Here is a 17,220-nt window from a genome sequence, read left to right on the forward strand (position 1 = left end):
TCAGTTCCGTGAAACTTCCTCCATTTATTGGTTACAAATAATACAATAGCAAATGTCAGAAAGAATTTATGACATGTTATGAAAGCAGGATACTCAGTGGAAGGCATGGCATTTGACCAGAACTTTATTGTTGATATCTGCATCATGCAAAAGCTGTATGGGTGGCAAATTGAAACTTTTATGTTATTAAAATATGATTTATAAATTATGTTTAGTGCCAACTTTTTTGATATACATTGATAATATATTACTGTAATTAGATTTGGAATATAACTGTAAATAGCTGTGACATGCACTCTTTTACCTATTCATAGCAAAATGGTTAGCATTCTCAATATTACCGACCATGTGAACATATTTGACTTGTATATAGTTTTAATACTATAACTTTTAATGCACTAAGTGTATCTTTACAAAATTTGCAGACATTTAGTAAACATTATAAGTTATTTGTACATAAAAAATCAGTTTTAGTATAATATTTTTACTAAAGATTTGTTGTTTTTTTACCAGTTGAGTGCAAAGTGATTTCATGTTAAGATTAAAAATACTTTTCTTCATCTCAAAAATCTCAAATGTCATTTGTGTAATCTCTGAAACCTCCTTAATACATTTCAAACATTTGTTTCAGTAAAATTTTATATTTTATCTGTTTTCCCTACCCTAACTCTATTCAAGATTGGTCAACTTGACCAACGTTGTAACCACCAAAATAAATAAATAAATCTAAATTACCCATTTTTTCTTTCTAGAATGGCTTCAGATTGTAACATGAAACTACATTTGTTTATCCTTTATTTTAATATTTGTCCATTCAGAAAGTACCTGTCCATGAAAATTTTTCATTTGTCCATTAACCTAATATCTCTCTCTTTTCACTCTTTGTCCGTTGTGAATTTTACAATCTTGCTTGAATTTTTTTTATTGGTATTTAGGTCTATTCTTGTATGTACCGGGAACAATCAGATACTTTAGGACTTCTTTATTTATGGCTGTTAATATTGTAGTACAGTAAAATATTATGTTTTACTACAGGAAGGTCGTGGCTTGTACCCTGAATATGAGTACAACATCTGACCCCTTGCAAGGCCATATCCATGTAGGTAATGCATTAGTGTACTAAATTTTACTTTGTAAAGCAACAAGTTTACCTGCTAACAGTAAATGACTTGTTCTTATACTTATAATATTAATAAACAAATGAAAAAAAATCATGCACAGGCATTTTTAAAAATAGACAGTTTTGAGGAATCTGTCCATTCAAATGGACAGTAGACAACTCTGTGTCTGTTCATAAGTGTATTCAACATTGTAATGGGTTCTGGTTTCCCGTCAATTTAAAAATGTGATCATACAAAAGAGAGCAGAGCATGTAATGAGGGTGAATGATTTTCCTGATACTTTTGAGTTATGGGGATTAAAGCTTGCAGTACCTCTATAGTCAATTTAAATCTCCTTTAGGTGTAGGATTTCCTTGCAAATGGAAAATATGTAATGAAATTTATATAATGATTTGTTTTTAAATTTTAATAAGGATTATTTTCTCAGATTTTAGAAAATCCAAAAACAATGAAAAATACATTACATATTGAGGGCAAATCGCATCAAAAATGGTGAGGTTTGAACTCCCGGGAACAACACTCCTGTATCCACTACTGACAGGCACATGTTCAAAGACGTGATGTAGCTCTCACATGCTAGACATGCAGTTCTAGTCATTCAATAATATTCTATTTAAGGGATCATCTTCAATTGTGTATATGTCTCAGTAAGGTTTTTTTTGTAATAAATCTAGGCCTATCACAAATGATTAAGAACAAGTGTTTTCAGATCTTTATTTTTTTAAATGCTGAACCCATTGTATATGTTATGCAACAGAATTATGCTTTTCCCTTTCAAGTTTGAATTCTTTGTTTTTTTAATCAGAAGTCAGTGAACAATAGTGCTTCTGAAGCTAATGAACATGGAAAAAGACAGTAGTGATTCTGATATCACCAGTGAATGGTTGCTCTTAAGTTGGGAAGATAAACCAGAGGTAAGTGTAATAGTTTTAGATGTGGCAAAGGGGCTCGTAGAATTGCTCTTAGTTGTTTTTTTTTTTAAGTACAAACTTTTGGCTCATATCTCCATTTCTTGACTGATTTTTGATTTACTTACAGTTATGAACACAGGAGGTCAAACCCTTTCAATTGTTGTATTTGACCATTTTCAAGGTCTCTTAGATTAATCCCCCTAAATAATTTCAATTTGAGGGCAGGGTGGTAAAGATTCTGATGAGGGAAAAAAAGGTTTTCTAGATTAATTTACCCTAATTCTGCCTAAAAGTGCTGTGCCTACTGAGGATTCCCTTTTGTTTTTTATGAGAAAGTATATTTGATATATAAAACATCATAGCACTGAACATTATATAAAATGAACCTGTTGCAATGAAACTGCTAAACTAAAATCGGTAGACAAATATACAAGCAAATATGAAATTACAGGTCATCAAATGATAAGTGCTACATTGTTTTTTTACATAACCCTGCGGGTTGAGGTCCGGTGGGAGCTCGGCTATTAGTTTCTTTCTCACTGGCATCCCTTCGTCAATGGGTGATACGGGTTCTGTTGGAAGGATTCATTTTCCAGTTTCTTTCCCCACCTCCTGTTTCTCCTTGTACCATTTCCTGCCCTCCTCCTTGAGATCCCTCTCCTGCCAGTGTCTGTCGGAAACTGTTCGAAAATTACTTTTGCAGCAGGCAGTTGAACCACTTCACCATCCTTCTGTTTTTTTTATTTCAGTCTTTTCATTATCTCCAAAAAAACCAGGGATTGGTGGCTGGACATCGATGTATCTCGCCTCAATTGCTTCATCACACTCTCCAAGTTCACAATGGAATCTTTTCTCACCCTGAGACAGGCAGGTTTTCTTACTTGTTCTTTTCAGTTATCTAGCCTTGAAATTTATCTCTGCAGGTGGATGGTTTATCAGTTTTTTTTACTTAGCTTTCAATGGTAATCTATCTGTTTCTTCAATTTCTGGTTGCACTAAGGCTTTAGTGACAACCTTCTATCTTATCTCTGGCTATTCTTTCTCCATTTCTTATGAACCTATTCCAAACCTTATGATCAGTAGTCTGCTCATCTGGTTGTTTTCTGGACTGTAACCTTATTTTAGTTTTAAGGGCTCCTAATATGTCCTGTATTCAGTCCTTTAGCCACCAGTTCCCTGTACCATATTTCTCTTATGATGTATTTTTTCTCCTTGCTTGAAAAGACACTGATATGATATCTCTGCCTTTGATGTTTCCTTCATTTCTTCTAGATTTTGGATGCTCAGGAGGATAATTGGAAGTTTTCTCCAGACACACTCCCTTCCCTTTCTTCTCTGTATAATCATTCAGTTACCAATCACCTCTCTTTGTCTTGGGGCATTTCACTGCTCCATTTCATGATAATCAACATATATTTTTTTTAGCAATGGGAATGCTCTTTTTTTTATGACTTATCTCATTTTACTTTTACTCTTTTGGTTAAACAACTTATCTGGCTTATCTGTTAATCCTATAAAGTTTGTCATTTGATGGCATCTCATGAATCTGGATATCAACATTCTTTTGATGAGAAATTGCAGGCATGGATGTAAATGATCCCAGACATCATTTTGTCATATTACTTGAATCATATTTCAGTTTTGTATCCCTCTAGTCTCTGTTCTCCAATCTTCATGGAGGGTCTAAAGAGGTATTTTGTTAATTTTGTTTTTCTCACAGATTCCACAAAAAAAAAAACACCTCAATCTACAAAAAAACAACATAATATATATCAGAGACAATGAAACCCACCATTTGGCCTGTGTTGCCTCACAAGGAAATCACACTTTCTCTCTCCTGAAATTGACTAGGGAATAACAGAATGTATTAATCCCATCTGCCCATAATCAGTGCCTGCTGTTGAGATGGGGCTTCCATAAGACTGCTTTGACAGTTTATGTATTTTACCTTCTAAGTTGTACTTCTTCAAAAAGGGAAAAAACAACCGGATATGGTTCCTGCACTTGGTGATCCATTTTTGTCTATAACCCATTGCACAGTCTATCGGTGTGGAACCTTAAGGGGTGAAAGAAAATTCCATTTTAGTCGATGCACCTTTCCAGTGTTCTCCCTATGCAAATTCTTCCTCTAATTCACTTCTAGTGCAGTTGGTTCTGGTTGGTACTTCATGTATGTATTTCTTGCATACTCTACAGCTTGATTTACTGCCGTAGCTGATCCTCTGAGATATACAAGCTGATTGAGTAGCCTTTACGTTCTCCCCTCTTAATCACCATACATTGAGATTCTTTTGACAATACCTTTTGCACTATCACTTTTATCTGGCAAAGAATATCCCTTGAATGAGGTGGATATGGTTTTTCACCAAGTGATGCTCCTTCTAGTTCTCCTCCTTAATGGATGACACACTCCTTGAATTTTTCCATTTCTTCACCATATGCTTAGGAAGAAGCTCATTTTTTAAATTTCCTTATCTCTGCTATTCTCTCCTTTTCAGAATAGGATTCTGATACTCAGTTCTATGGATAGGTGAGTAGCATTTTTAAAAGTTAAGATTTTCCTTACCTTAAAATATATGTCAGATAAATACTTACTTCTCCACAGAAACATTCACTCTTTCACCCAACTTCCAGCGTGTTTGTTTTGCTTAGTCAAGAATGAGCTTTTTGTATGTACAGTGTGCTAAAGGGAAGTACTGCCATAGAGAATATGTCACTCGCCTATTGGTGGAGGGTTATAGTCTGACTTTGATTACATCATACACTGGTGCAGTACATATTATTACATGTAGGAGTGGGAGTTTTGTTCAAAAACTTGACACATGCACAAAGGCTTTTAGGCAGTGGCATGAGTAATAGCTATCTGTTCTGTGGAAAGGCGAATATCTGTCTAAAATACATTTTCAGATAAGTATAGTGTAATTTGGTATAGAGGAATAGACATCAGAAAGCTGAAATAAGAGCAACAGAAGCCAATGGATGAATAGTTCTGAATTCCTGATAAGGACAATTGAAACGATAAATGAAAGAATAAACATCAGTCTAGTTTTACACAGTATGCAATTAATGAATAAGTAAGTAAATGTAGATGATTTCAATTGACTACTTATTGAATCAAATTACATAAATAAATATATATATCTATATATTTATTGGATATTTTTTAAATGTTATTATGAATATGCTTTTATAAATGTACAAGAGCATAGATAGAAAACTTTAAGTTAAACATACTTGTTATAGAAATCACTAAACAATGAATATGTATGATATACCAGCTTTTCCTTTTTTGATAATGTACACACATGTATACTGATACGAGGTAAATATTCTTAAAAAAATCAGAAGTTTCTCATACCTTCAGTTAAGGCTTCTAATATTCTTCCCTAAGTTTTCACTGTGTTTGATTGGTTGACAACAATACCATAGTGGCATGGCTTTAGTGACAAAACCAATTATTTAATATCCATTTATTTTTCTGTGCCACCCTTTTTTCTCTTCATTCCCAATTTTTGCCCTTTTTTTCATTTTCCATAATCCAAAATTCTTCCTGTACCTTTAGGATACTTTTAGGAAGAATATGTAGCTCCGTATTGATGTGCTGTATCTGCAAGATTGTAACGTTGTGTTTGCAATCCTGCCCCTGCAAGTGGGGGCTGTTATTTCAAACCTCTTTCTTGGACAAGTATGTATTTATGATGTTACTATGGAAACCATGCACAACATTGCTAATAGTATGGTGAAATTGAATGCCTTTTTCAAGTGAATTTCTGAAAAATTTGTTTCTTGTTTAAAAAATGTTATTATTACATCACTATATTTACAACCTCATATAAGTTTTAACTTTTCTATTAGTTTACCATTAATATTGATTTAAGTTTTCATCTAATCTAAAGTCTTTTTTTTTCCTACATTTTTCTTTTGTTAATATTTCTGTAATCACATTCACTCAAAGCAAATTTTTGGCAAATCTTTTTAAAAATGTTTAAAGGTGTAGTTTTATTTATTACAAGATGATGATAGGTTTTTGTATACTAAAATCATGTTTATATAAAAGAAAAAGAGAAGAAAAAAAGATAGCTGTAGGTGTAATAAACCTTTTAGAAAACTGGGTTCCAACAATTTAGTATATACTTCTTATAGGGTAATAAGGAGGAAGGTTTTGCAGTGACATCTTCCACTGCCTTCACATCAATGTACACAAAAGCTTTTGATAGTTGCAGGTAAGTTTAATGTTCTGGTAAATTGGGTTTTGACAGAAGTTATATAAATGTCATTTGAAAAGTTCATCTTACAGCCTTTCACATCTAAGATTATATAGCCTCAATTTTAATTCATGACAATAATCTATTATCACCTGCTAAAATCAATCTGGATAGTTCACTGGACGTCTCTGAAAATGTAAATTGATTACTTTATACACAAGTTTCAGTGCATTTTTTTACACTGAAATTGAGTTCTTTGTAACTATAGTTTTATAAATAAACTTAAATAAGCCAAAACATGAAGTATGTCATAAAGCTTAAACCTAACAATATCATTTAGTAATTTAGTTTAAAACAAATAAACTAGGCCTATATAAATTGTAAGTTAAAATTTTACTCTAACTTCTTAGTGTTAGCAACAGTATTGATTTGTACTTTCCTATGGAGCTTCTGAATTTATTTATACATCTAATTTCTTAGATTTGCAGCAGTACCTCAACTGATTAAATAGCTTCATTTTCTTAGGATAATGGGATCTGTTATACTAGACTTGTTCACACAGTAGAAAAGGCACACTGTTAATCCATAAATTAAGGCTTCAACAGACTGAAAGTAGTCCATCAATTGATAAACTGTCAAAACTTTAACTGTGTCTTCTCATTTTGAGTTAATTTTTTTAAGTTGTTGGTTATCATTGTTAAATTGAAAGGCACCTTCATAATATTGTATTATGGTTATGTTTTATTTACAACTATTTTTACAACTGTAGTAATGCAGAAAAGAATACAATTATTATTGTTGTATTACAATGGATGGAATGTACTTGGTATTAGTTATCAGTTAGCAGAATTTATATGTAGTTGCAAACAGTTATTGTAAATTAATGAGTTTGAGATTTCAATATGTTAAAATGTTTGAGAAAATCATGCCAGTGTAAATAATATGTGCAATTCCTAATAATTGTATTCATTTTTTAATATATTTTTTCAGTCCTAAACAGAACCATCCACAAACAGTTGCTGATGAAAATAAAACTGAAGGAAGTGTAGAGGATGGCCATGGGTATCTTGAGGAAGAAATTTCAAAAATTTCACCAGATGTCAATAATATTCATGTTTTGGAAGATGGATCTAGTAGAGATTCAAGTGACATCGATGTTCTTGGTGCAGAGGAGGATGAACTGGGGGAGAAAATGGCATCTGTTAATTCACATCTGTCAGTTTTTGATTTGTTAACTTCTTCAGGTAGTGTAAATGTCATTATTTTGAAATATAAGTAAGAATGATAAACAGTTTATTATCAAACATAATATTTTATTTATATTTGCTATTTAAAGTACTAACTCTCCTGTCAAAGAAGTAGATACGGTACTTATAACATTTTCTATTACAGGGTTATATAGCATGCTACATTTTAAATTGGTAAATACACCAGGATTTTTAATTGGTTAACCCATTACTTACCTTGGCCATTTTGTCCTATTGTGAGGACAAAATCACATTTCTGAATTGAAAAAATTATAGAGAACTTATCTTTTATTGGATTTCAGGTTTTATTTTTGTAAATAGTAGCATAACATTCAATTGTTTGTACAAAATTGTAATAGTTAATGAAGTTTAAAGAGAAATTCAATAAAAAAAGTCCCAAAATACGTTTGAGACTATAAATAAGCCACCTCTAAGAAGAAAATTTAAAAAAAAATTTTACTTGCTCTTTAGCACTGGTCCTGCCATTTATGATTGGTATCTAAACTTTTTTTCCAGTCTATTTTCTTTATAAAACAGCGTCTGGGCGTGTTAAACCTCAGTTGTAAAACTTTTAGCCAATCCTAGTTGAAGGTGTCAATTTCAGTACAATGTTCATCCATTCGCTGTATTTCACATTTGACAAATCATAGAATGATAAGCAAAGCATGTGATGAAACATTGTTCTCTGGATTTTACATTATGAATGTGGGTGGTGCTTATTATAATAACAGCCATTTTATGTAGATGTTGTATTTAGTATTGGTCAATAGTACTTTTTTTATAAGCTTTAGAAAATTTGCTTCTGGAAAAAACTGCATGGAATGTATGTGACTTTTATTATTTTGATATAGTAGCTTAAGTCATGGTGTATCGTATATGTATTTATATTAATCATTATATTGAAAAATTAACTCAAAATAGATATATTTTTAGGAAGTAGTTGATCCACAAATGTTATGGTTAAGAGCTATTGAGTGGTGAGTGCAAGGTCTTTACGTGACCTAGGCTTAGCACTTTGAACTGAAAGAGTGTGATTTTCTATATTCTTTTGCCTTTAAATTATTAGTTTTAAGTTCAATAATTTAGCACAATTTTATATTTAGTTCATAGTAATAATAATATGATTCAGTATTTAGAATGATAAAATTGTATGATTTGTACCACATAAAGAGTTTATATTTTTCCTTCGTATTATCTTTACTTTGTAGTAAGACCCACGCTCCTGTAGTTGTTGCTTTAGAATTAAAACAGTCTAACTGATATACATAAAGTTTATTCTGATATTTTGCAAATGGTTTAAACTCAGTGTACAAGTGACAGCAATAAAACCCATATGTTGGCTGTGAAACAGGCTAAATACATTTGTCTCAAAAATACAGGGAAGCTATGACATTCTCACAGTTGGGGTCTCAATACACTGAAGAGCTTAAGTTTCAAATTCCAACATAAATCTTGCTTATAATGAGAGGAATGTGCTAACCTCATGATTTATTCGGTGCAATAAACAAAAGTACGGCTGCAATGAAACATAAACTTGAAATAAAAATACATTTATGAAACAAAATTAAAATGTTTTTTTATGTACATATATAAACATGAAATCCTAGTTAAAAATAAAAATACTCGTTTAATGTTTAGGTATACTTACAAATATTATTTTTTGGTCTTGTATATTACTTGAAACCATAAGGAGAGAACATGAATATTAAAAATAGACAAAATTTGCATTTTATCGATGATAAAAAGGTTTTAGGGATTTCAAAATAATGTACTAAAACATAAAAAGTAACAAGTTCAAATCTGGAACAAATATAAATATCGTAATCATTTCTTATAAATACCATTTCCTAATGTAATTTTCCAAGATATGAAAGATCGTAATGCAAACAAAACTAAATTTATCAAAAGTAACAGGCTTTATGATTCTTAAACTATGTGCATTTTTGAAAGCTCTTATGAAGTTTCAAACAATTTCATCCACTAGTTTTATTGTTGGAATGAAATATAGCAAGACTTGCATTGGCTACTCAGAGAGTTAGTAACTGGTAGTCATCGGGTTAATTACCTTCTAAAAACAGAACTAAATATTGACATTTACTTGATTGCCTACCTAAATGGTTGTGTTTTAATGTGTTCTCATGTTTTGTTGAATTGAGTTTGTAAGGATGTTTGATTTCTCCCATTTTTATTTTTTTAGAATAAATAGCAATTGATTGCCCATTGACTGTTCTCAAACTCTGCTCTTTTTTTGTATGAAAATTTAATTTTTAACCATAAAGCCATCTAATATATGCTTGATAAAGCTACAGTATAAGTTTTATACATATTAAGTTTTTTATACAAATTTATTTTAAGACTTACTATTGGTCTTCAATAGCTAAAATACTCATTTCTTATCTTAGAATCTTCCAAGTTTAGTCTTCCAAAAGTTGAAAAGAGCAAGAAAGAACACAATGAAGATCTGTCCGATACTTCTTCAGTTTCTAAAATTCCAGAAGGACCGTCTTATAATGTTGATCTCAGACCATCTCACCGTTGCTATGTTAATACACCTAAAATTCGACTAAATTTTACTCTAAGTATGGTGGCTGTTTTTGCTATGACTACAGTAATTGGACTTGGTGTTGGAAATTATCTTGGTAATAAATGTTTAATGCTGTATTTTTTAATTGTATTTTGGGAATTGAAACAGTTCATTAGTAGTCTAATTTTAAGTTATTTTCATGTAAACCTTACATTTATATAGTTTAATATTTTTAAGAAGAAGCAAGATTTAGTTCCAGGAAGAGGTTTTAGCAGGCATTATAAATTGGGGGGAGATATATATATATACCAAAATTATTTATGATATAAAATAAGTATCAGAATTTTAAACAAATGTATACGTTATGATTGAAATGAACCAAGGTTGTCATGTTAACAGCTCTCAGTGTTAGAAGCTATTTATACTTGTTTAACTTTTTCTCTCCTTTTTTATCTGCTTTTTCTAGTGCTTCACTTTCAGAACTGTCCATAAATAAATCACACAATAACGAAGGTAAAGGAGAACCCATATCTAAACCTTCGTTTTGTTTATAAACTTTGTTATTAATTTGAAAAACTGAGTTTTAAACACATACTTCTTCCAGGTTAATCATATCCATTATTTCTAAGACTGAATTATTATTTTCTTTCAGTTTTTTCTCAAAACATTCAATAGCTTTTTTTTTTCACAGGTATTTTGGTGAACATTGACACATCAATTCTTTCCACAAATTCAAACAAATTCTTAACTGTGTATTTATTTTTATCCCGTAAAAATGAGAATTTTTTAAATATAAATTTTGCTACATTATAAGTTGAACTTTTAATATTGGCTACAGTAGGTCTGAATTTATTACCAATCTTGTAATGTTGTAAACAGGATGATATCAATAATGAGTTATTGCTAATTAAGCACGTAGCAGTGTAAAGAGGTTTTAATCCAGATGTTGTTGACTGAACTGTAAAAAAAACTAAAAAACGGGGATAAAAATATTAAGTTAAAACCATTTGCTGATAAAAAGTAAGAAAGAATGTTTAGTGCTATCATATATACCTGGTTTATCTTGTCAAATAATGAAAAAAATTAAGAAACAAATAAATATTTTTCCGATATACAAACCGATAAATAAAGTCAGCCAAATTCTTAATACAACTAAAGATAAAACTGATTTGGTGGGAAAATTTGATATATATATAAAATATTATGTGAATGTAAAAAGTTTATATAGGACAAACTAAAAGAAATTGAAAATTCAGTATGAATGGACACAAAAGAAATGTTAAAAATAATATTACTATTTCACCTTTAACAGAACATGTTAGTGAAACTAATCACACAATTCAATGTGAAACAATAGTTATTTTAGCACCACCTGGAAATTTAATTGATATGAATATATGTAAATCTATTGAGATAATTAAATGTAAAAAAAGTAAATTTAAATTATTGAATAAGGATGATGGACTTGATGGAAATGTTGTCAGTAGATGGCGTGAAATTCTTTAATATGTAAATTGGTGATAATTCTATAAATAAGTGTTATTTTTGCAAAACATTACAATCATGAGGATGATGCACTAGTTCACGTCAAAACATGTAGATTGTACGAGATTGTTTTCCAGTCTCATCGTGTTTTTTACCACTTTTTATCCTTTACAGTAAGTTATTGTATTTTAGTAATTTGGAGACTGGAAACAATCTCATTTTTATAGAATTTTGTATAAAATAATCATTTTTTTAAAAATTGAATTTTTTGACATTGAACATTACACACATGGTAAAATTTTTTTTTTAAATTACCAAGTTGCAAAAAGTGGAACAGTGGCCACACCCACATTGAGGTTGCACCGTGTCAAAAACCACCAAGCGTTGTAATGTTATCCTACTTATTCCTACCTTGTTTCCTTACTTTCTGGTTCTCCCATTCCTATTTTCTAATTTTTTATTTAAAAAATTTCACTTGTGAAACAGAAAGTCAGTCATACCCATATGCCACACTCTCCTATCAAATCTTATCGTTCAAAAAATATTGATAATTCTGTATGATGTTTGCTATTGGATTATTTATAACCAATAGGAAGAGAAGATTTTAACTTACTGAATTTTTTTTAAGGGTAACTCTTTCTGGCAACAGTTTTTTAATTATTTAGCCTATAGTTTCATTGTGGCTACTGCCAAGATCACCTTGACCAGGAAAAGGAATTATTTTAACCCACTTGTATCTTAGTTAGAATACCAGTTAAATTATAATAATTTTAGGGCATGCTATTTTTTTTGTGCTAAAGATTGCATATTTGAATTTTAAAAAATACATAGTATAAACGATCCTTCCACAAAGTAGGGTTAAGTTTGTATGAGACATCGATGGTTAAGTGCAAGACCTGACACATAAGTTCTGAATTTCTTGTTTTCAAGGGTAATGTTTATTTATTCTTATAAAAGTAACTAAAACATAAGAATTAGAAACTTATTAGCTTAGATAAGAAAACTTAAATGAGAAAAATTAACTTCTCTGCAAGAAAGTTACATAAGCAGCTCATGTATGATTTTATTCAATACATTGTTTACCATAACTTGTACTGTGCTCTTGCCAGGTGACTTATTGCTTTGTTACACTAGTTTAGTAGTTAAACACGGTTCAGAGTGCAATAAAACAATGAAATTAAATTAACTCTTTTGCTATGGGCATCTTTTTCTGCCCATGCCAGAATTTAATTAAACTGCTTTTGTATCATGGAATACAAAAAATATAGCTAATAATCCAAATTTTAATAGTATATAAATTTTAAGTTCATTGATTTTATAAGGCAATGTTAAAAAAAAATCCTGAATTTCCCATAGTACAAGAATTGTGACATTTTTTTCTCTAGGCATCTTCTCTTCTCTAATTTATTTACCATCTCTTCAAGAAGTACAAGATTTAATGTAAATTACTCATTATAATATTGCCATCACTCTGGCAAAGCATAATTTTCATATCCTTCAATCTTGTTTAGCTAAAGACAAATAAAATATAAATTCAGACCCCTCTTGCCATACCCACCTGTCACATCCTATTTTTCAGAAAGTGTCATTAGTTCTCTCTGATGTTTAATACTATATTATTTATAACCAACTGAAAGCCAAAGTTTTAATCTGTCAAGTGACATATTATATTACATTGTTTTATGTACAGAAAATTGTTTCTTTCGCTTTGAGTTCAAGCAACATTCTTATAAGGAACACTTCGATGAGCTTAGCTGAATTTTTAATGGTTCATCACAAAGTTAAAAAGCCAGAAAAATTGTGATAGTTATAGGACATTGTCTGCTTTTTGTATGTTATTATTCTGTGTTACTTGGTGCACTATTTAATTAAATACAAAATTATTTAGTGCAGTAGTACCATTAGTATAAAAACGTAGGGTTAAATTTCATCGACAGTTTGCAGCAAGGGACCTTAAATCAGAACAGCATCAGAGTCTACTGTACATTTATCCATGCTCATACTACACACGTAATGTGGCTTTGATTTTCAACCAGAATTATTGGTAAATTCTCTAACTATTAACTCAAATTTGAACCCCCACAAAAATATCTTTTGATCAATTTTTTTTTGTTTAAATAAGGTGGTACTTCATACAAGAGAAATGTATGTTGGTGCAATTCTCCAAAATGGGTTGAAAACATTAGGAAAAGTTTGCTTTTGTGATTGGCTAATCATGCTGTTTTAGTCACTAAACTTTCTATCGTGGACAAGCTGTGCCTCTGTGCTGCTTTATGCAAGTAAATTTTTGTATGGAGTTCAACTGAGCATTAATGGCTATGTGTGGTAGCACAATACAGTATATACACCTCAGTTAGTTACATTACCACACATTGTATTGCTCAATGATGATATGCATATATATGAGTGGGTGGGTATTCGCACTGAAAACAAATGCTGATGACGAAAATTTAGTGAGATTGATTTCTAGTATAGATCCTTATGACAAAAAAAACTAATATGTTTGTTTCAACTTCTTATGAATAAAACGTCTTTAGGAACTAAAACGATGAAATTTACAAAATCAAACTCTGAATTTTCATCATTAATCATTACAATCTGATTCCCCCCCCTCCACCTTCCCTTTTGATTATGCACGTATATGCTTAAAATAAAGTTAAAACAGATATGACCAATCGAGACTAGGAAATACGGAAAGCCTAGCAACCATGAGAAAAGTGAGAAAATTCACAAATTAAACAAAATATAATAATGATAACTGCAAGCAAAATTTTATTAAAGTTTTGATCAGTACAAAACAGAATAACAATAAATAAAATAAGACTAGCTTTGCCTTTCTCCAGGTCAATACAAACTGAGAGTATGAATGACAATACATGTCAGCAGTGTGTGTGTATGTACATTGTGCAGCACTCAAGCATTGTGTACATATTATAATATAGTTGCACGTGTAAGAGTTCTGATATGGTGCATTATTTCTTCTCACCAAAATAGTTATTCCCATTCAGTGCTGCGATCTATATGCAAATTTGTTTTGCATGCCACAAGCCTTGAAACTCCCACCCATATGGAATTGACTGATTCTAATGTGTCTCATTATCATGCGACAACTCTTCACCAATAAGATACACATTCTTGATGCATGTGACTTTCTCTATTCAATTCTACCAAACTGTCATTTCTCGTTTGGCAGTACTCGTGTTATAACATTCAGTTTCTGCTCTCTTCAAGTGTTTTATTTTAATTTTTTCCATATCTTAGAAATAATTTCTTTCAACAAGTTTTCTCTTTATTATACAATAGTGATATTTGAGTTATTGAGTTATTCCAAAGTGGAATTATTTTATATTTCTACCTGGTTACGGAACTTATTACTTCATTTCAAAAACTTTTTATTTGTTTCTACCATTGTTATATGTTCTATTAGCACATTTACATAGTCCTTAGGTTGCAGTACTCTGCAGGAAGACTTTAGGCTTTACATCATCAGGAGATTGATTGTCCAGTGAACTGACTTTTTTCAGGCCTTACCTCAAGTTTAGGGGTACACACATTTGAAATAAGGTCTGACAACTTTGGAAAGATAAGACTTTTTACTGTTTTGGTTTCTGAATAATGTTATTGTTAGAATTATTATCTGTAGTTATTTGGGTTCGAGAAAATATGTTTTGTTAAAATGGTTAATCTACATAGTCAAGTTCAGGTTAGCAATTAATCTTAGTTGTATATTTTCTCCTTTACCATTCGCTTAGGCTTACCATGGTCTGTTATTTTAGGATTACCTGTAATTCATATTACTGGTATATCAATCATTTGTTTAACTATATTGTTTTTTCTTCCATACATCACGTCCCGTACATATGTTATTGTTACTACACACTTCCTTAATTTTATTCAATCATGACTATTTCATTTTCATTACCTTTTATCCTTCCTATTTTACTTGGTTTGTGCAGAATCCTTGAGCCAGGGTCCACACAAACTACTCCCAATATTGTACATACTTATTGTTTGGTTAAGTTTTTATTTTAGTGCTTAATGATATCCTTTGTTCTGTACTGTTTAATTAGGCTTCACAAGTGTTTGATAGTTTTGGTTTACTTGTAGTTCTACTTCCGGGTAATTAATAATTAGGTAAAATATCTTGTTTGATTGTTATTTTCGGTTTTCTTGTGGTTCTGTTTACAGGTTAGGTTAAATATATTTTCTTTAAAACATAACATCACATACATATACTTATTTCACTACACAATTTCTTAACATTTCCACTATATTGATTATTTAATTTTTGTCTTTCTTTAGTTTATACCATTAATTTCATTTAATTTATAATTTATACTTCTTACCATCAATATCATTTGTGAGAGCCCCAGGGGGCTGAAGTCCACCCTACCTGTTTCATATATTTCTCGCCTTTCTCCTATAATTGCTGAAACCATTTTCAAATAATCTAGCTTTTTGTCAATTTTTCTCCACCTTATCATGAATTGCTTTCCAGGCCTCTACTGTAGAATATCCTAGGCTTATCTTGGTTTTGTTTGGACACTTTTCACTGTATATTCCCCTTCTCATGACATTGTTTCATGATGATCTTTTTGTCTCTCTTTTGAGAGTGGATACTTGCAAACCTCACCAAATACAGGCTTCAATTCTTTTTGCCTCAGCTTATCATCAGGCAGATTTTTCTTCCTGATTTTATGTCACTTGCATCTCTGTTAATCCTATCCATTTTATTCCTTCCCTAGTTTTCTTAGATTTCTTTTACCCTATTGACACTCCTACAGTTAATGTTTACCTTCCACATCCTTTCTTTAGTGTTCCACTTATATTTAGGGATTTTCATTGGATACCTCCTCCTTTTTCCCTCCATCATGGGGTGTTTTTCATCGTCAGTTAGTTCCCTCTACATGTGACTTCTAGGGTGGACACTGCTGTTTGTTTATCATTTACTGTTAATAGGGTCTTATGATTAGTTCATTCTCTCCACTGGTCCTTTTTTTGGGGGCTACTCCTGTATATTTAGCATCATGTGGGGTATCCATGATGCTATATTCACATTTTTTTAGTTGCTTTTTTGTTTCATTCTGAGATATTATACTCCATATTCATTTTATATGTTCAGCATCTGCCCATCCTTTACTTGTCTTACCTACTGGTTTTCTTCATTCATCTTGTTTGCTCAATGCTGATTTGAAAAGGTTTTTTGTTGTACAAAACTTGAAGATAGCTTTGATATATGGAAACATCTGTTAGCCAAGTTCTTGCACAGATCTTAAAATGTAATGTTCATAAATGGAAACATTGGCTCATGTAGATCTGGAAAGTAGAGTTGTTCAAAACTTGAAAATAGCATTGATAACTGGATCAATTGTTGGTTGAGATGTTGCAAAAGAAATATCTGCTGTAGCTTTTTGCTAGACACTAATCATAGCAGAACCATCTGGAAAATGATCTATATGAATTAGTACAGCTTATAAAATGAGTCAGATCAATGTAAGCCGGTAAAGCAATCACTGATTGCCGTGTTGCCGTGTCCTTTAGCCAATCAGGAAATGCCACAGACCTACAGAAGAATGTATAGATTGTATAGGAATTCTTTCTGGGGGCAAAGGACAAGTTTATGTGTTTTGATAAAGATGGCTTCCAAAAAAAGAGAGATGACAGGTCGACCGACCATTTGCAGTATTTTTAAACATGCTATTCTTGTAGTTGTCAGCACAAGTCGGG

General features: G+C 31.2%; 1 protein-coding gene across 4 annotated transcripts in view; it reads left to right on the forward strand.

Annotated features, from left to right (window-relative positions):
• LOC106461577 overlaps positions 1–17,220 on the forward strand; it is a 54,414-nt gene that overhangs the window by 11,962 nt on the left and 25,232 nt on the right. For 2 of the 4 annotated variants that reach the window (XM_022388580.1, XM_013921418.2), the window contains exons 2-6: positions 1,036–1,099; positions 1,927–2,035; positions 6,176–6,255; positions 7,228–7,481; positions 9,887–10,123. In XM_022388580.1, the coding sequence (XP_022244288.1) occupies positions 1,958–2,035; positions 6,176–6,255; positions 7,228–7,481; positions 9,887–10,123 (649 nt within the window). In that variant the 5' untranslated portion in view covers positions 1,036–1,099; positions 1,927–1,957. Of the gene's footprint in view, positions 1–1,035; positions 1,104–1,926; positions 2,036–6,175; positions 6,256–7,227; positions 7,482–9,886; positions 10,124–17,220 lie in introns of all 4 variants that reach the window. The other 2 variants (XM_022388579.1, XM_013921417.2) reach the window with 2 other exon arrangements.

Source organism: Limulus polyphemus, unplaced genomic scaffold, assembly GCF_000517525.1.
Source record: "Limulus polyphemus unplaced genomic scaffold, Limulus_polyphemus-2.1.2 Scaffold990, whole genome shotgun sequence".
NCBI classification, from domain to species: domain Eukaryota; kingdom Metazoa; phylum Arthropoda; class Merostomata; order Xiphosura; family Limulidae; genus Limulus; species Limulus polyphemus.